The sequence below is a fragment of the Euwallacea similis genome, chromosome 10 (assembly GCF_039881205.1).
Source record: "Euwallacea similis isolate ESF13 chromosome 10, ESF131.1, whole genome shotgun sequence".
Classification (NCBI taxonomy): Eukaryota; Metazoa; Arthropoda; class Insecta; order Coleoptera; family Curculionidae; genus Euwallacea; species Euwallacea similis.
Genome location: NC_089618.1, coordinates 3703090 through 3725370, shown reverse-complemented (window position 1 = coordinate 3725370; position 22281 = coordinate 3703090). Strand labels below are relative to the sequence as shown.

Sequence of the window (22281 nt, the reverse complement as noted above, 5' to 3'; positions counted from 1 at the left end):
CACTATTAGTGCAATTCAATTAGTGGGTGATTTATTTCTGGGTCAACGGTTTTTTTAATAGAAATTGACGGCAAACTTGCACCAGCCGCCTGTTTTTAACTGCAAAAAAAGAAAATCCACAAAGTTTGGCAACGCCACAAGGATTTCCTTTGAAGTCTCCATCAATGCCCCATTTTTATCGCACCCATATTTCTTCGAATTGGAGTGGCCACATTGGTTTAACATGTAACATCACGAGATCGCCATTCTTACTCAATGTTCATTATCACGAACATTCGTATCTTTTGATTATTAATTAACAAACAAACATGTAAAATCAGCTAACGACGACAACAACAGTAATTAAATCGCAGCTTAATTAATTCGATGACCCTAGGGCGGCCTTGGTCACCGCTAATTTGCCGCAATAGGATCCAAAGAAAACAAAACAAAAGTTCCAAAAAAAAATGAGGCTTAGTTGACCGCGCAGTTATCGCCGTAATTAATTACATACTTTTGGGGGTTCAGAAGTCAGCGAAAAAACCCAGGTGTCCGAAAGCCTACTGTGACTGGTCAAAATTTCCCTGATTGGGCAGGGGCGTCCCGAAAGAAAATTACTAATTATGAGTCAGGAAATTGAAACAGGAAGCCGTCGGTCTCGCTTTATTAGGAATTAACTGTGTGCGGATAATGAGAAAACCGCACGCTCGCAATTAGCAACAGCGAGATCGTATTATTTTTCTAAGGTTGCGCGCTAACTTTCACCCACTTTGGATCAATGTCGGATCAACATTGCTATGTATCTTTATTAATAATAATTTTTAATAATTTAATCTCGAGTGAGAATAATGACTGTCATAATTGTATCATTTAATGTCAGTGCTATTGTCAAAGTTCCGAAAGCCATTGTATGACACTGATAGACTGGGAGGTTATGTTTGTGTACGCACTGCCATTTTGAAATGGTTCTATCTATCGGCAAGGTTCGTAAAGAATTGTATTATGCTGAATTCCGATGAATGTAATATTAATAGCGTAATTTTCCTTTCTCCTGAAAGGGTTTTCTATTGGTTTAATACACGTCAAAATTGCGAAACAGATATTTCCCCCAAATTGAATTTTTACAACCGTGAGTATTTAATTGATTTTATATTAATTAGAATTTACTCTACTACTATCGTATCAGATGATATGTATCTGGACGAACTAATCGTATCGCTTGTTAGATAAAGATATTTTTAAACTTTAATTCGTATGTTCATATTTAGTAAAGGACACTTTCGCCACGTGTCAATAACCCATTTCTTTTAAAGTCGAATTATCAATATGATTACGTTCCTGTGTAGCCTTTAGGTTTTATTAAATGAAACTTATCAGGTAACTAGGCAATGTCGTCATATTGAATACATTTTTCTTATTTCCTCAAAAATTCTTTTTAAAAAAGATGTTAAAATGATCTGTTCCCTTGATTAAATGGTCAACATACTGTTGCTTTAAAATTAATTGAGGGACAAGTGCCAACATTACCTCTAGCATTTATTTTTAAACGTGACCTTGTAGAGGTCTTATTGATATTTTGACCAGTGATGGAGAAATTAACTACACGTCTGACGTTTCCGTTTTCTCCTAACAACAATTTTTAGTACTCGCTGAATAACGTTGGCAGGTTATCCAAATTCTAAGGACATTTTTTATTTTCGGGAATTATAATGGAAATAGGACTAACAAACTCAAGATAAAAATAAAAATTTTTACTTTTTCAATACACAAAAATACAAATACTTACATAGAAAATAACCGTTTTGAATTAAAACTAGAAGTAATTGATTTACTTGAAACCTCTGGGAGCGAGCGTAAATAAATAACAATAATCCGAATGAAAATGATCGAATAAATAGGGGAATTAAGAGAAAGTCGTTGATACTATAGTATGCGCGCACCTTCAATTTTTACTACCAACAATAATAATTAAACTCTCACTCTTTCTCTCTTTCACTTAACTTGACCTATGAGTGTATCTGCCTCAAGGGGGTGCAGCTTCAACTACAATGTACGACCTACTAACAGCTACAATAGTAATATATATATACGAAATGGACGAACATGTGTTTGGGGCGTTTCCTAACTACCTATTTTGTCCCTACCACCTACCAAGACCGCGCTCAAATCACAAATTGACTATAATATAATAAGGTGTGTGAAAATCAGTCAGAAGCGTGACACTCGATGTTACTACGCACGTCATACTTTAAAACAAGTAAATTGAGCCAATTAGCTGCCTTCACGTCTCATTGAGAGTCCTTGAAACCGCCTCAGGAAGCGTTAACAAATTTTTGATTGATCGGCGCCACTTTCGCTATTGGTCCAAAGTGTCCTTGAGCCGCTTCATGACATGGCCACCTATATCGCGCACCTCTGGCCATTGCTTGAGCGTGAACACTATAGCGACCACGCAAACCACAGTAGTGATGATACGCACCCTGAAAAATTCAAGAAACTTAAAATCCAAAATAATGCCTAGATAGTTGGGAGATGCAAAAATGCGGTTAGTACTACACCACGCCCATTTAAAAAACAATCAGTCAGTCTAGGTTTACTCCCCATAAACGTATACGTACACGGTCAGCTTTTCGACACGGTCCGGGACAATAACGACCATTTGGAGTTATGGCCTATCGGGCTCGTCTTACCTTCGGTTAATTCAGTTACGGTCACGGTACGGCTCGGGCTGCGGATCAAACAATATTGTGGGTCAAAATAAACTTAGACTGACGCCGTGATTCGTGGTCGAGGAGTTTTACCTGGTGCGCAGGAAGGGCATTATAATGCCGGCCCCTGTGGCCACCAGTAGCAGTACCACTTGCAACACCGTCAATAACACGTTGATGAGCTTGACAACCAGCGCACGTGCATTGGAATTGTCCAAGCCTTCTAGCATGACGTATTGCTGCTGCTGCAATGCTTGATGCTCCATTTTTTGGATCTGCAATGTTATAAAATTAATTCCTAACTACAGAAATTGTGAAAACCTTCTTCACCTTTGTTTGGCAATGCTCTAACATTTCATGAATGTCTCTTAGCCGTTCTTCACTTTGATACTGCACCTTTTCCTCCATGTCAGCCATAGCCTGCTTCAAATTCTCCACTTCATTTTGATGCAGCTCTGTTAGATCGTTAATTTGTTCCTCTAGCCGCTCAGTACGGAATCTCTCCTCTTGGATTGCTAGATTATTCAACTGAATATCTGTATGGAAACTCTTGATGGTTTCCAATCCTTCTCTGAAGCTATCCAGCTGCTCTTGGAAGTATTTCAGCTTCTTTTCCAGTTCAGTAAGACTGTCCTGCATGCTAGCCTCCTGAGGATGTCCGTACCTAAAAACACCTTTTATTTCCCAAACCAAAAAAACAAATTAGTAAAAATATACCTTCCGATACTCTCGCTAGTGACACTACTCTCGCATTCAGATCCATCATCACTAGGAAATTTGCGTTGGGCCCCGCTGTGTCGCCCCTGCATACTGCTTTGGGAGGCGGTCATCGGCAATGTAGCGCTCCCTCCATGCTTGGCCCCGCTCTTTTGCTGTCCCGCACCTTCTTCGACTCCGCCTGCCGCGTGTTTGTCTGCGCAGCTGCCTTCCGATCCGGTCGTTTGATTGGTCGCCGGCCCTACGTACCAAGCTGCGCGGTGAGCCAATAGAAAGGAGGGAGAGGCGTGCGGTTAGACAAATGTTTAGTGCCATTAGTTAAGGAAGGGGAGTGTTTAAAGTCATTTTTTTAGGTATCACTACGCAGGTTTACTGAGATTTAAAAGCGGTTAAATTACCTGCTTCATCTAGGTTAATGGCCCAAATGTCCGCGATTACGTTGCAAATGGAGAGAGTAACAATTTTCATGCATCAAGTTTAGTGGTGGCAAAGGGATACTCACTTGAGAGTTGGCTGATGTTGTCAGCACTACCGAACTTGTTTTTGATTAAATGAGCAAATTCCTTGGGTTTGGACATGACGGAGCCTCCGAATCCAGTTATTCCGTCCCTGATATTGCCCCCAACATTCCTGGAAGAAATCCAGTTTTTCAAGCGCCACTATACTAACTAATTCAACAATACTCACTTTAATCCTTGTCCCATGTCTCTCAGCACTTCCCTAGGAGGGCGGTGGCTCTGTATCCCCTTTTCCACATCATGCACCTTCTTCTGGTATGCATCTAGCTTCTTCTGTAACTGTGCAATGGTCTGCGCACTCTTCTGGTTTTTTTTCTCAAACACTGCTTTGATTCTCTGAACTTGATGTTTATCAGCATTGCCAGCTAGTTTTAGGTATTCATTCACATTATCTATATGTGAGAGAGAAAGATAGTAATAATGTACAGGGTTGTTATTTTAGTATAATTGTACTAAATTTATTTAATCTTTTTACATGGAAAATTTTATAAAAAAAGCTTGCTAAATTTAACACCTTTTTATGAAACTTACCATCTCTTAACTTCTGCTCCATTTTGATTAAATCTCTCACCCTGACAATTTTACTTCCCAATCTCTCAAGCACAGCACTGGTTTTAGCATCCATCAATACTCCAAAATCAGATTCATCCTCCTTAATCTCCCCAGAACCATTAGAAATGAAGGAGGCTTGATAGAGGTCTAAAACATCTGGGTCCTGAGACACATTGGCCAGTAAAGCTGTAGAGTCATCAAGAGCAGTGGAGTCATGATCAAGGTGACTCTTGGCCAATTGGGTAGGACTTTTGTGGCGTGAGGGCCTGCCTTCATGGCTCTTGCTACTGTCAGCTGAGCCATGGCTGAGGCTTTTAACATGATGAGGGTGAAAGGGTTTGTTATCCTCCACAGTGGCATGTCTGGCAGGGGAGGTACTGCGACTGGAGGTCTTGCTGGTGGCAGCCTGTTGGGTGGCAGTCACGTGGAGGCTGTCCATGGCAGCTAGCCTACAAATGATAGCCAAGTTTGCTTGCACCCATAGTAATTATTAAGTATCAGAAAACCAATTAGTGTAGTGATGAATAATCAACATGAGTTATTTACTAGGGAAGTTAAGGTGCTGAGTCATGTTTTAATGGGCTAAAGACATACCTCCAAATGTCTAATATTGTAATCTGCATGTTGAGAGTAAACTGTCTTGAATAAAGAACCTTTCTTCTATGAATTAATAGTGTATCAAAGGGGGCATTATTATTGATAACCTTTCAAACATTACACTGCTGCTCCTTAATAATTATTGCAGAATTACATTATGATTTATAAAACAGTGTTAATGATTGTATTTGTAACAATGATAAACAATGATTATGGCCCCATGAACCCAGAATGAGGAAGGGTAATGTGTTTTGTGACATTACACTCGGCTGGTTAATTGAAAAATTCTGAAACTAAGTACTAAAAATAGGACTTAGAGAGGTTATTTTTATTACCCAGAAAATGTTATATAAGGTCTCAAGGAACGTGGAAAACATTTTAATAAGTAATTTGACTATAACAATGAACAAGGCGGTACCTTCACCTCCCTAATGTACCCAAGATATTCAATGTCACTTGAAACAATTTAATTGAATTCCATTGCTGGTATTTAATGATTAAAAAAAAGTGGCAGTGTTGGGAGTCATGGGGGGCCATAATTCACTGGATTAAGTAGTCATTACCATGCAGAGTGCATAGGTTGAAGTGTGAGAGGAGGGGATAAAGTTATAAAAATTTCCTGTTTATTTTCAAAATAAATTTGAATATAATAACAAGGAAAGTTGGTAAATGATGTTTATTATTTAGTTACGCAGAGGTTTAGTTATAAACAAAGTCTGACTGATACTTGTATTAGTAAACACCAAATTTGGCAAGTCCTCCCAAAGGGGGGGCTCTCAATTTATTCCTACAGTATTACTACTTTCCTAGTGATAACTAATTTATTGCTATATCATTAAGGATATTTCGTAGACTTACCTCTAGGAAAATACCCATTCGAAACCCATTCTAAAGTCCAGAATCTAGATTGGAAAGTGACAAAGGTCCCCTTGGCGAACCTGGTGCGACTCACGCCCTAACTGGTTAGCAGCAGCCGCAATTATCTCGGAATACCGAAAAACAAAGTTTAATATTCATTTCTTACCGAATTTAAGCGGTCAACGGTGCTTTATCATCGTTTTTATCGCGAAAATAGTCTCATAATACGCGGAAAATCGCTAAAATGCATAACAATGGTTGTCGATGTCAAAACTGACAATCAGCTGATTAGTCCTGAGAACGTAAGGTGACTGCGAGAGAGAGCGCCACCTTGGTGCCAAGATTAAGGCTACGTTGCCAGATTTGAGATATACACATAATTATTTATTTTATTATTAAATTTTTTTGCCTCGATCTTATGAATCTTACCTTCAGGATAATAGACGATTTTGAATTTTGACAAATTTGAACTTGGTCAGATCTTATTTCAAAAGATTTTAATTAAAAAAAAAAACATCTGATAACGATAGTAGAACCCCTCAGCACCATTGCCATACTGCCTCTGTCAATAAAATTCCTAAACACAGGGAAATTCTATATACTATTTACTTAACAATCCTCTTTTTGTTTTTGAATTACATTTTTTTTAAAATAACACATTCCACGCTAATATTGCCTATTTGCAATAAGCTAATTTCTTAAACAAAACATCAACAAAAGCCTCCTTGAACTTTGCACTGACGGAATTAAGGAGGGCATAAGGGGTCTCGTAGTAGTCCCCGTTGTCCCAGTCGTTGAGGTCGAAATCCTTGCCACAGAACCTGAATCCCTGTACGGTGAGCTCAAAAGTGTATTTTTGCCCCTCCAGCGTTTCCACGTTCAGGAAAATGCGGGAGTTGCAGCTTTCTAGAGCTTGGGAAACTTGGATGGTTTTTACGTGGTCTTTGATGTCGTTGATGACACTCTGGGCCTCTTCTTGCCACCCCTCCGCGTCCAAGACGCGGTCCTGGTCACCCATTGTGAAACGAGGAGTCGTTCGAGCTATTTTTTAGTCATTTTGCGGCTTTAAGTACGTTTTGATTTAGTCGATATTTCGACGTAAATAAATTATGAATACAACAAAAACAAACGAGTTGCAGTGTTGTCGCTGTGGACATTCATTTTTTGATTCATGGATTCTCGTTCAGATTAAGGTGGTTTTTGTTTACTTGAAGTACCTAGAAAAGGAGAGGTTATAATTCGCATGTGTTTTCCCAAGTAGGATCCAGTTTTTGTTAAATCGACAACAATGCAGTCTTGTTCCTAACCCTACTTCTACTATATTAAAAGTGGTTTTATTTTTACTTGTTTTATGTTTTAAGTGATTGTTTCGCTCATGAAAGCAATTATGAAGAATTTTAATTTTTCTTTGATCTTAGATTTCAATTTGAAATTCCTGAAATGTGACAAACAATGTTTATTTAAATTATTAAATATCTCCAAATGGCAACACTCGCGACGTTGCCATATTTTCAGTTAAGGTTCTATAATTTTTAAGATTAGAATTCTTTTACTGCATTAAAAAAGTAAGGTTTGATGTTCATCAAAATACAATTTCAATTTTTGCAGGTTTTATTGTAATTTTCTTGAATTTCCCATATAAATTATATAATTTAAATTCACTAAAAGTAGTCCTAGACGTACGTACAACATTAAAAAACCTGCAATGTTACGCCGGCTGCACATCCTCAAGGACCCTCTAAAATCAGTAGGTTTCCCTTCTCTCTCAATCTGAAAATAAACCTCATTTCTAACTATAAAAGGATCAAAATCTACTCAAAAATATCAGAATTATTTGACTTTAAAATTCATTCTAGGCCCGCCTTTTATCAGATGTGCCCAGAATATCAAGCAGCTCTGATGGGCAAAACAGCCCCAATTCAAGAGATGAAGTGGGGTCAAAAGGCACCATAAGCAAAGCTATGAAGGCCTACTTGGAGCGAGCTCAAGAACACGATGAGTTCATGAAGACTCAAAGGCATGAATTTGAAATTGGAAAACGACATTTGGCTAATATGATGGGGGAGAATGTTGAAACCTTTACACAGGAAGATATTGATGTAAGTCTTTTGTTTTGGTTTTGTTTGAGGTGCTTGTTAGAGGAAAAGATTTAATTTTTTTGCTTGGTTCTAAATACTAAAAACTAAATTTAGAATGCCCTTCAATACCTATTTCCAAGTGGTTTATATGAAAAAAATGCTAGACCTTTTATGAAACCCCCAGAGGAGGTTTTCCCACAAACAAAAGCTGCTGAATTTGATGAAACTGGAAGGCCTCATCACTTTTTATTTTACACTGGCAGGCCAAATTTTTATCAGGTTTTACATGTGAGTTCATCTTGGTCTTGTCAAACATTCCTTAATGATCATCCTTCCAGACTGGGGTTCAACATATTAATGATTTATATAAATTTGAGGATAGTATGATCAGGAAACAAGTAGTTCCAGACCCCAATTTAAAACTGTAAGTGCGTGCTTATATATTAAAGGGGAAGTTACTTAAAAACTGAAGAATATTCCAGGGATTTATCTGGGTCTCAGTGGATAGACAAACAGGGACTTGAATTAAAATTGGTGGAACCTTTATCAGACAAAGAATATGATAGTTTTGTTAATGTAATGGAGAGGCTGGTCAGTCTGCCATATTCATACAAATACAAAGACTTTATCTCAAAATATCGAAAGCCCTTGGTGAATCAGTCAAAGACTTCTATAGCTATTAAGCCGCAAGTGGGAGAGGATGGTCGGGAGTTTGTTACAGTTTATGGTAATTTTCCAATTGTGGTAAAATTGCAATGCCCATTTGTTGTCTGTTAAAGAATGCCGCCGCAAAAGGGCCATTGGCAATGTTACATTGAAGGTCCCAGGAACAGGATGCATTAGCATTAATGGGCAAGGTATAAATTACTTTGAAAGTATCCAACAGAGGGAGCAGGTTAGTAAAAACTATTGTTTTTTTTTTGTCGGTTGGCAATTGAGGTTTTTCGGGTATTTATAAAAAAAATTATTTTACCAGCGCTGTTGCTCAATTATATGACAAGTAAGTTGAATAAATAATAAGTTACAAAGTGGTATTTTGAATAGGGTACTTTGCAGGATTGTGACTGCCGAGGAAGTATCTTTGCATTCATTCAGCTGGTAGGTTGTTTTATATTACATAAATCTTCTCTTTTTTTGACAAATATGGTACCTAAAATAAAGAAAAAGCCATGTAGTTAAGTATATAATATTATGTGAAAATCTACTAATATCACTTTGCCATTATTTATTTTTAATCTTGAGTTTAAAGGATTTTTCTCGCGTCGATTGGTAGTTTGAGATTAGTTTCGGCAACACCGTGAGATTAAGCATTTATCTACTAAATGCCCCGATACACAATGGCGATTTGAAACGTCTTTTAAACGGCAATTTTTCAATTTATTTTCGCGATTATTCGCAGTCTGATTGTATAGTTTTCCGTTCTCCGAGACCGACTCGCGGAGTGGTGCGATTGTGATGGTCAATTTCCCGGGTTTTGTGCGCCGAAAAGCGGACTTTTAGGTAATGTTTCATGGGGTTTTTTTGGGGATTTGTGATAGGATGTGTTTTTGTGACGTAAACGCCAATTATTAATAGCCTCATGGCCTACACGGCTTAAGATGGCGGCTGATTGGATAATCGGATCTATGGTCATTGAAACAATTAAATGGAATTTTGTTTTTTTTATGTTGAATATTCATCTGGTTTGGTTTATTCGCAAATCTAAAGCTTTGGCAAATATTTTTTTGCTCAAATTCCCACGATTAAACCGATCATCAAGCCGTGTAAACAGCACAAAAGCATTCCGATTCAGCCGTCTCCCATGTGCTTTGTGGGAGAGCATCAAAACAATACGGTTAAACTTCGCGGAAATTCGCTTAAATTAAAAAAGTCAATAGAGTGCAGATCCGGTCATCGTGGAGGCCTTCCCAAAAAAAAAATCCCAAAAACGCAGTCTTTTAAGTAGCTGTCCTATTGAGGCCGAATTAAGCGTCTCCTACTTGCGCCGATTGCACTTTGATGCGTTTAGCTTACTGACCGCCTGACCTAATGCGACATAAATTATATCGTTGAACTTGTTTCTGAGGTTTCTTGGGCCTTCGGATGTTGCCAGTGGTGTCTGGTAAGGACGCGTTGCTTCTAATTAGCATCAATTATCGTCGCGATGCGAAGTAAAAATGACGTTAAAATACCGTTACAAAAAAATACAATTTTCTTGATGGTAAATGTATATATCATTTAGTGATTTTCGTGGTATCTTAATCATTTTTTGCGGATTTACCATCACACTCATTAAATTCCATTTAATTAAACAAATTATAGATTGTCCAACAAAGCTTTAGACAATCCTTTTTTTTCCGGTTTAAAGGTTAATACCAAATTGTCGCGGCCACAAGTGGTACCTACCAATTTTCAAGCTCTATTCTACAATACATTTAAAATGGCTCTTTTTGTAATTACAAAGTATAAATATTTGTCAAAGCTAATCTCCGCAAGAGATTAACAATTGTAATCACGTTAATCTGGAAGAATTGTAAAACGTACGACACCGTGACGTGGAGGTTTACGCGGAAATTCGCATTGCTCAATTCACTTGCGAGTGCCGTGGGCTTGAGCGTGTTTTTAATGAGTGTTGGAGGTTCAATTTTGAGTAAGTTTTGCCGTTTTTGAGTCAGTTGAGAATAGTTAAAGAAGTATAGATCTCTATCTTGTATCTACTATTCCTTGATTTGCTTCCATGGTCAATAAATTGTAGAATTGATATTTGATTTAGTGAAACACAGAAGAGTCTTGATAAAAGAATTCTACGGTCTTAACTAGAAATTAACTGTTCCCATGTCATCAAATAGTTTGTTCCTTGATCTGTAAATTGTAGAATTTAAGCTATTCTCTTCCTCTTAGAAAGGCATAAAAAATCTGCATCTAATTTGATCTTATGGCACCATACATATCCCAGCCGGCTTGCAATAAAACGTTTCCTTCAGTAAACAATCCGGGCAGTAAACTTAATAATCCAAGTTTAAGATTAACTGTAAACCCCTCTTATTAAGGAACTAAACATTGGGACTGTAATCGGGAAATCCAGAGGCTCATACATAAACAAAACAAAAAAGTTACTGACAATTCACAACAAGGTAACGGTTTTTGCAGGTAAATGGTTTCTTCCTCAGATGAGCGCAGTCAAACTATCAGAATGGACAACCTGGGCTTCGAGGATCGGCATGCCAACTCGCGGAAGTTGGGTCGGTCAGTCAGTGCGCATGCCGAGGCGGAGAGCCATCCTCTGTACATGAATCAGACCAATGCTACTGTGCCCAGATGGAGGAGGTGGGAGATTGCGTATTAATCTATTAAACTAAGAAAACTAATAATGCTGATAATAGATCAAATCACCAAGATCCATTGGCGGTGTTAGAGGAGCAATACCCCTCAGATGAGTTTGATTATGAGTACATGGAGTGCGGGCCCAGCCCTCCGGCGGATCATATACATAATCCCTACTATGAGAGCTACGAGGAGGTCCCCACGCATGATTTGTCCGTCCAGATTTGTCACGACACCATAAGAAGCAATCTTATTGAACACATGAAAGCTTCGTCTGGCAGGCATCATTACTTTGACGATATAGAGAGCAAACGCGTCACCCTGGACAATCTCGAAGAGTCTTTTAGAGGCGCCAACAAATTCGAGATCAGCATCTGCTTCCTGTGGGCCGCCTTCCTCAAGCGCTGGGATCTCCTCGACGGCCTCCTCAAACTCGGGGCTCAGCTCAAGTAATAGAACTTTCAAATAAAAACTAAAAGCAAACTAATCGTAAATATTTGATAAAGGTACTACGAGCCGAACCAAGGGCTCAGCGCCCTGCACCTAACGGCCTTCAGCAGCTGCATCCCCGGCACGCAGTTCCTTTTGGCTCAGGGCAGCGACGTGAACGCCCTTTACAAATGGTACAGCCCGCTGCACTGCGCAGCGTTCGGTGATAGTCCCGAAACGGCCATGATACTGCTGAATAATGGAGCGCGAGTACAGGCGCGCACCAACAGCCCCAGTCACTGCAACGAGAGCGCTTTACACTGCGCAGTAAGGGCGAACGCAATCGCCTGTGTCAGACTCTTCACAGTTGAAGGTCTGTAGATAGTCTAGAAATTGTTTTTTTTTGCAAATTTTTTGATCAAAGATTGCTTTCAGGAGCCGATGTGGGTGAAGTGGAGTTTTCTGGCATGTCGCCCATCCATTTAGCGGCTGAATTGGGTCACGCCCAGTGTCTGCGCATCATGCTCGAAACGAAGGGCGTCAACGTCAATGCGCGTACTAAGGAAAAAGAACAAACGCCGCTGCATTTAGCCGCCGAGGGCGGCAATGCCGAATGCATCGACATTCTATTGGACAAAGAGGCGGAGGTCAATGTCCGGAACTACCGGTAAGGAATGTCATTTGTCAAAGTTTATTGTTACTAGTCAATTCTAACATTGAATTTAACATTTTTCCATGGCTTTTAGTCTGCAGACTCCGTTACATTTGGGGGCGCGTGCGCAATCCTACGACAGCGTTGAGTTGTTGCTCGTCAAGGGCAGAGCGGATCCGAACATTCCTGATTGTGACAAACGGATTTCGTTGCACGCGGCAGTTGGTAAATCGGCCCGATCTTACGACATCATCGAAGTACTCGTTCGGTAAGTGTTCCTTTACTCACCTCTGGATATTCTATATCCCTCATGCCCCCCCCCCCCCCTTTTCCGCCCAGCATTTAATTGATTTCTTCCAGTCACAAAGCAGACGTAAATGCCAAAGACCAATTCGGCTATACTCCCCTGCACATGGCTGCCCTCAATGAACTCTCGCAATGCGTGGAGAAACTCCTCTACCACGGCGCCGACATTACCGCCAAATCTAAGTATGGCAACACTGCCTTGGGCATTATAATCCGCAAAACGCCCGCCTCTTTGGTGATGGTACGCCAAAAGTTGGATCAGGCCATTACCCTGCATCGCCATCCCGAATCCTCAAATCGGGAAGTGGAATTAAAATTGGATTTCCGCAGTATCTTGCAACACTGCCACCCTCGGGAGATAAGTTTCCTTAACACTTTTGTAGACGAGGGTCAGAAAGAGATTTTATTGCATCCTCTGTGCTCTGCTTTTTTGTATTTGAAATGGGAGAAAATCCGGAAGTACTATATTGCGCGCATGTTCTTTTGCTTCATCTTCGTGTTAAGTTTGTCATTGTACGTATTGACGGCACTGGCGCACAATTGTTACAACCACGGCAAGGATTTGAATGATGTGATTGAACTATGCGAAAAGAAGTCGATGATGGGGCACATGTTGCGCAACAACCCGTTTGTTATTGAAATGCAGTGGTTTGTTTTAGTTGGTATTACTGGGTGCGAAATTCTGCGTAAAGTATATGGTATAACCGGCTATCCCTCGGTGCGGCAGTATTTGTCCCACCCGGAAAACATTATTGAATGGGCGGTGATTATCAGCGTTTTTGTCATCTCATTTGTTTACACCGGGAGGACCTACACGTGGCAGAATCACGTGGGGGCTTTTGCAGTGCTCTTTGGGTGGACCAATTTAATGCTGATGATAGGTCAATTGCCCGTTTTCGGTCCTTACGTGGCTATGTACACTAGAGTCCAAAAAGAGTTCGCCAAGCTCCTTTTAGCCTACTCTTGTCTCCTCATAGGGTTCACCATTAGCTTCTGCGTGATCTTCCCAGATTCCTCTACCTTCGCCAATCCTTTCATTGGCTTGATTACCGTGATGGTGATGATGACCGGGGAACTTAGTCTGGATCTTCTGGTAGACGATGATCCTGAGGACCCGCCTTTTCTCCTGGAAATCAGCGCCCAAGTCACATACATAATGTTTTTACTCTTCGTTACTGTAATTCTTATGAACCTCCTGGTGGGTATCGCTGTCCACGACATCCAGGGCCTCCAGAAAACCGCAGGTCTTTCCAAGTTAGTCAGACAAACTAAGCTGATCTCCTACATAGAGCTGGCGCTCTTCAATGGCTATCTCCCTCAGACAGTGCTGAATCTCCTACATTGGACCGCGTTAGTTTCCCCTAAAGCCTATAGAGTGGTTTTGAACGTCAAACCTTTGAATCCAGGGGAGAAGCGGCTTCCCAAAGATATCTTGGAGGCCGCCTATGAAATCGCCAAGAAGGGGAGCATGTACAGTACTGGCACTGCAAGCCAGAGCTCCAATAAGATGAATAACAATAACGTGATGGAAGACTTGAGTGGCCTGTACGACTTTAGTGATTCGGCATCTATTACACCCCTTCACAACAAGGTGGACAGGAACGCGGATATGATAGACAGTCTAAGTAAGGAAGTGCGCGATTTGCGGCTGCTGCTCATTAAGAATATGAAGCTGCTGGAGCAGTATGCTCGCAGCAAGAACTCGGTCAAGAATAGCAGCGCCAGTTAGCTTTCGCTTTCCGGTAAGAAGCATTTAGATTGTCTGTGATTCTTGTGTGAAGGAATGAGGGAGATTCAGTTGAAATAATGTGTTATAACTCTGTCAACTGTAAGCTTGTCAATTGGCTTGTAAAAATAGTAAATTGGGCGTAAGGAATCCTACAACAAGATCTGTGCGACAGTGTCCGTTTAATAATAATAATGTGATATTAGGGAATTTTAGAGGTTGTGAATGGATTTGATCTTATAAAGAAATTTCGATTTCGCGGTAGTATTTGAACTAACCTAAATTAGCCTTTAACCATTTATAAGCTTTTGGTATTAACCTCAAATCTAGGGACTTAATAGATAGTTTCATTGACACTTGTCAAAGTTACCATCATATTAAAGCAGTGATTATTTTGGTCTTGACGTTGTCAAGGTCATATTTTCAGAAAAAATGGATTTAGGTAAGTTTATGCTAAGATTATTTAGGTATTATGTAGAGTTATGTATATAAACTTACTTCCGAGGTATTAATAAAGCTGCATTTTTTAATTCTTTTTTATCCCCCACTCAGAACCTCAATTGCGAACCGACTTTGTTTTGTGAGCGTTTGTTGTCATAAATCAAATGTTCTAGATACTTTTTCCTCTGATTTTCTCGAACATGCTCAATAAAGTGGACGTGGAGGCCGAGGTCGACGGGGGCGGCCCCTCGGGACAAGCAGGAGCCATACGATGGGGCCTGTCCTGGGGCCTGAGGAGCTTTGTCGACGAAGAAACTGTGGAGGAAATGAGATTAGGTTCGTAAATGTTAGACCAAGTCATTTTCAATTTGTCCGGAGATTTTTGAATTTTTCCGTTAACTTCAACAATGAAAGGAGTTGCATATAACCTTTTTATATACAGTAAACCGACATGTTACAACGCCACTGATTTTTAATTGACTTGTTAGTCAATAAGTTTGACTATTATTTGCATGATTATTGCAGCCGGGTTATTATCTTTCGATGTAAGAACGAGGGAGCGAAAGAAGCCGGGGCAAGCAGGAGCCAGGAAGAAGTTTACATGGAAGAAGCGTTAGTTGTCATTTTGATACAATAAAGATATTTTATGCCATTTTATGTGTTTATTTTTGCATTTAAAAACCAAACAAAAGCCGTATATTTTTGTGAAAATTATATATTCCTGATTTTGGTGATATCTTTTAAGTTCCCAAGGTGAGAATGGATACTTTACTTAAGCAGTGACGTCACTGCCTAAGTCTGGCAACTCTGCAAATTTACTAGTCCGTCACTTTGTTGATAAGTGAGGTTGTGGCATGAAACGTAAACAAAAACTGTTTAAGTATCTTAAAAAGTTTTTACCGTTAAGTGGCTCATTATGAACGAATATTTGTCCTGAGTAGGTCGAGACAGTTTCCAGACTCCCCATAAGTACCTTTTCTTTACAGTATTGCAGTTGTCCCAGAGTCTGCAACATGAAAATTGTTACCTGCGTGGCTCCAGTGAATATTGCTGTGATTAAGTACTGTAAGTAACACTGAAACAGCCCCGCATATTATACTTTAAAGTGAATTTTTTTCTGGGGTTTAGGGGGGAAAAGAGACGAGGACCTTATTCTGCCCATTAATGACTCAGTCAGTGCCAGCCTTAGTACTGATGTGGTAAGTAGCAAATGATGGAATTTTATTAGAAACCGTTCTGGGAGTCTCGCAACAGAATATTAAAAACGAAGGAAAGTGGCAGGAATCTTTTAATGGGATTCTGAAAGTTACAAGATTTTGTCAAACTCATTATAATGACAACCAATCCAAGAGACACTTAAACTTAAATTGGCGTAAAGGTCCATTATCTCAATGTGTATAATTGTGACAGTTTTGCAAACTAATGAATATATGAGAGATATTCTCTGTCATTGTAATGGTGTTCCACTTATAACAAAATACGTCTGATGTCTTATCTTGCTGCTCAGACACAAGTTGTTGAATTGATTATGTAAATTAGGACACGCGCCTGGTTCCATTGCAATTCTATTGTAATATGGAACTATGCAGATCCTTAAGGCGCCTTCAAGTTCATGTTAAGATGCCATAAAGGTCAATGGAAATGCATCTTTTCAACGTTTTCTAGTGGTTAATTGAATTTATTAGATTTTTAAATATGCAGAGTGAGCTTTAGATAGACTTCTCAAGAAGTAACAATGGTTATACAACATTGGTTTTTCAGATGTGTACGAAAACCACCGTCATGGCCTCCCCATCGTTCGCTGGAGACACCTTTTGGCTAAATGGAAAAGAACAAAATTTTGACAACTCCAGGTTAAAAAACTGTTTGAAAATTGGTAAATGTTGACTAGTGTCAAAGTTCCGAGACTATTCAAAATATACTGCACCGTTGTTTTCAACGGCCATCTTAAATTTTTATAATTTTTGACTTTTTCTTCGTAGTCAAACAGCGGTGCGATCCGAACCTTCCTCACTTTAACTGGAAAATTTCGATTTGTTCAGAGAACAATTTCCCAACTGCGGCAGGTTTGGCGTCCTCTGCGGCCGGATACGCATGTCTAGTCTACGCGCTTGCGCAACTATACGAAATCACCGGAGAAATTTCCGATATTGCTAGGCAAGGTTCGGGCAGCGCTTGCCGAAGCATGTATGGCGGATGGGTAAGAACGGCACTGACAACACTGCATCTCAGAAAGAAATGTGTCAAATTTCGACAGGTAGTGTGGTACAAAGGTGCATTGCCCACCGGAGCAGACTCAATCGCACGGCAAATTGCGCCAGCCACTCACTGGCCGGAAATGCGAGCGGTCATTCTCGTGGTGAATGACAGCCGCAAAAAGTACAGCTCCACGTCAGGAATGAAACGCACAGTGGAGACTTCTGCGCTGATTAAACAACGCGCAGATGTGGTGGTGCCACTGAGAGTGGAGGCCATTACGGCGGCTATTTTAGCTAAAAATTTTGAGACTTTCGCTAACTTAACTATGAGAGATTCAAATCAATTGCATGCGGTGTGTTTAGACACTTTTCCGCCTTGTGTTTACATGAACGACACGTCGCAGGCAATCGTCGATTTAGTGCATAGTTTCAATGAATACAAGAAGGCCAATAAGGTGAGTTCAGTGGCAGGTGTCATGCACAATTGTTCTGACAAGGGGGATGTCAATGTGACAAGTCATTTCATTACAGGTGGCGTACACTTTTGACGCAGGTCCCAACGCCTGCATTTACTTGCTGGAATCGGTAGTTCAAGATTTTATAAGTCTTGTAAATTATGTTTTTCCCAAATCCGAAGCAACAGATGACAATGAGTATTACAGAGGATTGGCGCAACCCTTTGATAAACCTTGCGATGAGGTAAGGACTGCTGTCAACTGATTTTTCTTGGAAATTACCCGACTATCAGTTTTGACGCATTGTTTCTCTAATTGAAAAATTGTATCTTTCTTATTGTGAACGATGTATCCCTCGACATGGTACTCATTTTCAGCTATTTTTTCTCAGAAGGGCTATTACCACTGTAAATTTTGACGTAGCTTTCACTCACTTATCATTTAGGTCAAAAATTACACGTGGACAATGCGAAAAATCATTTTGACACTGGTAGCCGACATGATCATAATTTTATTGTTCTCTCTTTAAGGGTATAATTAGGGCCTTGAATTTGAGTCCTTATGGTAGAGGGATGTTGAAGTATATCATCCACACAAGGGTGGGAGACGGTCCCAAAGTTTTGACAGATCCGAAGGAACATTTGCTACAAAACAATGGCGTTCCTAAAACAACTTTAAGTTGACAATCACAAACCTGAAGGCTTTGACTACCTGTCAAATGTGATGTCTTGGCATTGGGGAATTTTTTATGTTGAGTTTCAATGTATTTTAAAATAATAAAACCGGAAATATTCTAACAAAGTCTCTATTTGCTGTTCAAACATCTGGAACTTATATAATTATTGGAACTTAAAAATGATAGTGTTAACTTTTAGATGGCGCCGATGGCAACTACTGCTCTGTGGCTTCTGTAATGACAAGAAAAGAAATTACTGAAGAAGATTCACCAGGAAAAATTGTCAAACCAAGACAAGCATGTTAATTGTCAAATATCAAAATTGACATAATGGGTTAAAATGTCATACATAAAACTTTGCTTGTGGTCATGTTGAATGAGTTTATCAATGCAAAACTGGAAGGTTAAAGACTTAACAATAACTGACAAGGGATTGCCACTGATAAACCACATTTTTAGGTAAATATGCACACTTCAAATGGTTAATAAGGATCAAAAATGGTACAAAAGCCCTGTCAACTTACAATAATTATTGCATTACTCTCTAGCATCTGCAATACATAAAATAAATAAATCATTATCGCTCTCTTAAATTCTATCAAAAATCCTTTTCAGGCTACATTGTGACAAATGTCAAACAATAATGGCACTTGCCAATTCAACCAAGAACTTTTACTTAATGAACTCAAAATGTCACCACTTACTTATGGGTTTCCCATCTTGCCACTTGGTCACTTTAATGTGGGAATCATTTCGTTTTGCAGCATCAGCCCTGAGGTCAGTCTTCAAGGCCTGTCTGAGCACCTTGGCAGCAATGTTGGAGTAGTTAATGTAGCTGAAACAAGGACAGATCTGACAAGTTGCAATTGGTTTTGTTGCTATATGCGAGGTTCTGTTAGGACTCTGTTTCACTATCAATTAAAAGACAAATTTGAGTATTAATAGTGTTTAAAGGGATTATTTATATTTATGTATATATTCGTGTAGAAATAAACCCTTTAAACATGATAGTTTAGGGCCGAGTTCATAGATATGATGCCATAAGAAACACTGGCTCTTTTTGGGGTCTTTAATGAGGGCCTTCCCTGAGGTTTTTTGTTTCTCTGGGGCTAATACTACTACCTCCATTAAAGCCCAAAATGTACTTCATCTGAAGTCACTTAAACGAGGTCAGAAAAGGCCAAAAACGCGATCAACTCTGCTCTTGCAGTCTTATGTAACCTAAAATGAACCACAACATTGCTGCTTCTTTAGGCCTTGAAATAAGGAGAAAACTGTGCTTACTTTAGTCCGGCAGCTCTCCAGGCACTCATTGTCTTAAATTAGCGAAATTTCCTGTGGGAAATCGGAGAAAATTGATAAATTAAAAGGCCGAGTAATTTAATGCAAATGACTTAAAAATTGACCACAGGCCACCCTATTGAGCACCATCTATTGGTCGTTATTTTATCGCCGAAATTGCATAAGTTCTCTCTTAGTCTATAACTGTCCGATAAACAGGGTCCGATATTGCCCTCATAACTATTTAATATGGCACCATCTCACGGTCCTGAAATTTACTAGACATCTCCTCATATCTCTCTCTTCGTCTAACACCCAGTATAGATAAGAACAAATTCAAAACATGTCAATGTCACAAAACGTCCTCATCAACGATTACTAAACGTCACCTAGGTGTGGTTTTATTTTACTTTGAATAACAATAATTTAAAACGCTTTTTCTGAGATAAAACCCTATTAATCTCGTGCAAATACTCCGAAATCCGACTCGTTAGTTAGTTAAATGTGAAGTGCATAATGGGCTCAATGGCAAAAATGGACTGTGAGGGCAGGAATGTGATTGTTTGTGACAATGGAACCGGCGTAAGTATGCTGGATGTATGACGCAGAGGGGCCCCCTGAGGTCTATTTCCACCCCCTGCGAATGAGTACCAGTGCCTTAAGACCTTAATGTTTTAATTTCAGTTTGTCAAATGTGGTTATGCAGGGTCCAACTTTCCAGCCCATATCTTTCCGTCAATGGTAGGGAGGCCTATTATTAGGGCTGTGAATAAGATAGGAGATATTGAAGTTAAGGTATGTCTTCTCTTGACTATCATTGATTTACCATATAAAGTGTGAGAATATATTAAACAAGGGAAGTGACTTTTCTAGGATCTACATGTGGATGTAAGTTTATCGTTGATTTGCTGCTAAATGTTTAGATTTTTCCAATTTGCTTGTTATGAACGCTGTCTTTTGTTCAGTAGTTTTAACCTTAACGCACTTAAAAGTGCCTCTACCTAACACCTATAGTATTTCTTATTTACATGCCTGCAGGAAGTTGCAAGCACCCTTCCTGTAAGTAAGAGCTAATATGTAATAATTAACAACACCACCAGAATTGAATGTGTTCATTTGTGTTGTTCATATCCCCATCTCCAATATAACCTTTCCCCTGCAGCATGGAAAGTCCCATTTAGTGAGTCTGAAAAATACATATTATTAAGTTTGTTTTCCAGGACCTTATGGTAGGTGACGAAGCATCAGCTCTAAGATCACTGCTAGAAGTTAATTATCCTATGGAGAATGGTATAGTGCGCAATTGGGAAGATATGTGTCATGTTTGGGACTACACATTTGGGCCACAGAAAATGAATTTAGATCCCAAAAACACAAAGGTTAGATTTATCAAAGAAAACTGAATTAGGAACAACGCGGAAGGTCAGTTGTTTTTCACTGTTTTTTTTGTTATTAGATTCTTCTGACTGAGCCACCTATGAACCCTACAAAAAACCGTGAGAAGATGATTGAGGTCATGTTTGAAAAATATGGTTTTGCTGGGGCCTATGTTGCAATCCAAGCTGTCCTGACGTTATATGCACAAGTGAGCAATTGTTCACTTCAATGAAATTTTCCTCTGAGGTTGTGATTTCATACAACAGGGTCTTCTTTCTGGGGTGGTGGTGGACTCAGGTGATGGAGTGACCCACATTTGCCCAGTCTACGAAGAATACGCTTTGCCGCATCTTACCAGACGTCTCGACATTGCCGGACGCGACATCACTCGATACCTCATCAAATTGCTTCTGCTGAGAGGTTATGCATTTAACCAGTCTGCCGATTTTGAAACGGTAAGGTTTCTCCATTTTTTGGGTTTAAAAGCCTCAAAAGCCAAAAGTCTTCAGGTTAGAATGATGAAGGAGAAGCTGTGTTATATAGGTTATGACATTGAAACCGAGCAAAGACTGGCTTTAGAGACTACAGTTCTGGTAGAGCCCTACATTCTGCCTGATGGACGAGTCATTAAGGTGGGAGGAGAGAGATTCGAGGCTCCAGAAGCATTGTTTCAGCCTCATTTAATCAATGTTGAAGGACAGGGCATTGCAGAGCTGATTTTTAACACCATTCAAGTAACAATAACATCTCCTGCTTCCATCTTTTTTCCGCATTAAGCCGACTTTAGGCCGCCGACATTGACATGAGGCCCGAACTCTACAAACACATCGTCCTTTCCGGGGGTTCCACAATGTACCCAGGTCTTCCCTCTAGGTTAGAAAGAGAAATTAAGCAGCTGTACTTGGAGCGGGTGCTGAAAAACGACACGGAGAAGTTGACAAAGTTTAAGATTCGCATTGAGGATCCTCCTAGGCGTAAGGATATGGTGTTTATAGGTGAGAAATTAATTTTTATGGATAAAATGAGACGTTTGTTATATGTTGTATTAGGTGGGGCTGTGTTGGCGGAAGTGATGAAGGACCGGGATGAGTTCTGGATGTCTCGGAAAGAGTACGAGGAGCAGGGCGTGAAAGTGCTGAAAAAGCTCGGTACTAGAGCCGGCTAGTCAGAGGCATTTTGTTGTTGAATTTTACAATGTTGATAAGTACTTTTTGTATATTTTTATTACCGCTGAAAATGTAAGTTTTATGGAATATTTAACTTTATTATTTTAGCCTAATTTCTAGGGGATTTTAATTTTAAACGATTTTGTAATGCGAATTCAGTATTTCGGCTTTAGAAGAAATTAATAAGAACATTCCTCAATATATTATAGAGTTTTATTTGTTTAACGAATAATTTCTTTTTGACAGAAAGTTTCCTCCTCAACA

The 22281-nt window shown here is 39.6% G+C and overlaps 8 protein-coding genes across 15 annotated transcripts in view; 4 read left to right on the top strand and 4 right to left on the bottom strand.

The window, feature by feature from the left end:
- The window catches only part of LOC136411523 (tether containing UBX domain for GLUT4), a 40324-nt gene extending 28982 nt beyond the window's left edge, over window positions 1-11342 (bottom strand). The window contains exon 1 of the mRNA XM_066394126.1: window positions 11333-11342. The gene's annotated coding sequence lies outside the window, so the exon portion shown is untranslated. The remainder of the gene's footprint in view (window positions 1-11332) is intronic.
- On the bottom strand, window positions 1710-6216 carry Dmtn (transmembrane and coiled-coil domain 2 protein Dmtn). 4 transcript variants are annotated; one of them, XM_066393814.1, is made up of 9 exons: window positions 6096-6216; window positions 5930-6030; window positions 4454-4923; window positions 4092-4314; window positions 3907-4034; window positions 3405-3657; window positions 3018-3351; window positions 2781-2962; window positions 1710-2459 (listed from the first exon to the last, which is right to left on the bottom strand). In XM_066393814.1, exons 3-9 carry the CDS (start codon window positions 4911-4913, stop codon window positions 2336-2338), a joined length of 1704 nt encoding a protein of 567 aa, XP_066249911.1. In that variant the 5' UTR covers window positions 4914-4923; window positions 5930-6030; window positions 6096-6216; the 3' UTR covers window positions 1710-2335. The 4 variants fall into 4 exon arrangements, with proteins under 4 accessions (XP_066249911.1, XP_066249913.1, XP_066249910.1 ...); XM_066393816.1 differs by adding an exon at window positions 2598-2707 and having other exon boundaries at window positions 5930-6193; XM_066393813.1 differs by having other exon boundaries at window positions 5930-6193.
- Window positions 6606-6947, bottom strand: LOC136411664 (GSK3-beta interaction protein-like). The gene has a single exon (XM_066394319.1). It carries the CDS (start codon window positions 6945-6947, stop codon window positions 6606-6608), a length of 342 nt encoding a protein of 113 aa, XP_066250416.1.
- On the top strand, window positions 7510-15516 carry mRpS9 (mitochondrial ribosomal protein S9). The gene is made up of 8 exons (XM_066394129.1): window positions 7510-7676; window positions 7786-8028; window positions 8122-8295; window positions 8346-8431; window positions 8490-8734; window positions 8787-8902; window positions 15038-15200; window positions 15390-15516. The coding sequence occupies exons 1-8, from the start codon at window positions 7635-7637 to the stop codon at window positions 15479-15481; spliced, it is 1161 nt and encodes a 386-aa protein (XP_066250226.1). The 5' UTR covers window positions 7510-7634; the 3' UTR covers window positions 15482-15516.
- wtrw (water witch) lies at window positions 9325-14987 on the top strand. The gene is made up of 7 exons (XM_066394125.1): window positions 9325-9507; window positions 11137-11313; window positions 11370-11759; window positions 11817-12112; window positions 12175-12406; window positions 12486-12659; window positions 12752-14987. The coding sequence occupies exons 2-7, from the start codon at window positions 11141-11143 to the stop codon at window positions 14424-14426; spliced, it is 2940 nt and encodes a 979-aa protein (XP_066250222.1). The 5' UTR covers window positions 9325-9507; window positions 11137-11140; the 3' UTR covers window positions 14427-14987.
- A 208-nt stretch (window positions 15517-15724) lies between the features above and the next one.
- Window positions 15725-18292, top strand: Mvd (mevalonate diphosphate decarboxylase). Its single transcript, XM_066394352.1, has 7 exons — window positions 15725-15929; window positions 15993-16063; window positions 16626-16740; window positions 16847-17064; window positions 17122-17517; window positions 17594-17761; window positions 18048-18292. Exons 1-7 carry the CDS (start codon window positions 15878-15880, stop codon window positions 18198-18200), a joined length of 1173 nt encoding a protein of 390 aa, XP_066250449.1. The 5' UTR covers window positions 15725-15877; the 3' UTR covers window positions 18201-18292.
- A 14-nt stretch (window positions 18293-18306) lies between these two features.
- sun (stunted) lies at window positions 18307-19619 on the bottom strand. Of its 2 annotated transcripts, XM_066394354.1 has the most exons (4): window positions 19478-19619; window positions 18898-19028; window positions 18718-18744; window positions 18307-18425 (listed from the first exon to the last, which is right to left on the bottom strand). In XM_066394354.1, exons 1-3 carry the CDS (start codon window positions 19504-19506, stop codon window positions 18731-18733), a joined length of 174 nt encoding a protein of 57 aa, XP_066250451.1. In that variant the 5' UTR covers window positions 19507-19619; the 3' UTR covers window positions 18307-18425; window positions 18718-18730. The 2 variants fall into 2 exon arrangements, with proteins under 2 accessions (XP_066250451.1, XP_066250450.1); XM_066394353.1 differs by lacking the exon at window positions 18718-18744.
- Window positions 19620-19843: 224 nt separating this feature from the next.
- Window positions 19844-22217, top strand: Arp2 (Actin-related protein 2). 4 transcript variants are annotated; one of them, XM_066394172.1, is made up of 10 exons: window positions 19844-20056; window positions 20159-20269; window positions 20348-20362; window positions 20513-20533; window positions 20695-20853; window positions 20931-21059; window positions 21118-21311; window positions 21366-21585; window positions 21639-21846; window positions 21901-22217. In XM_066394172.1, the coding sequence occupies exons 1-10, from the start codon at window positions 19991-19993 to the stop codon at window positions 22014-22016; spliced, it is 1239 nt and encodes a 412-aa protein (XP_066250269.1). In that variant the 5' UTR covers window positions 19844-19990; the 3' UTR covers window positions 22017-22217. The 4 variants fall into 4 exon arrangements, with proteins under 4 accessions (XP_066250269.1, XP_066250270.1, XP_066250271.1 ...); XM_066394173.1 differs by lacking the exon at window positions 20348-20362; XM_066394174.1 differs by lacking the exon at window positions 20513-20533.
- The last annotated feature ends 64 nt before the right edge of the window (window positions 22218-22281 follow it).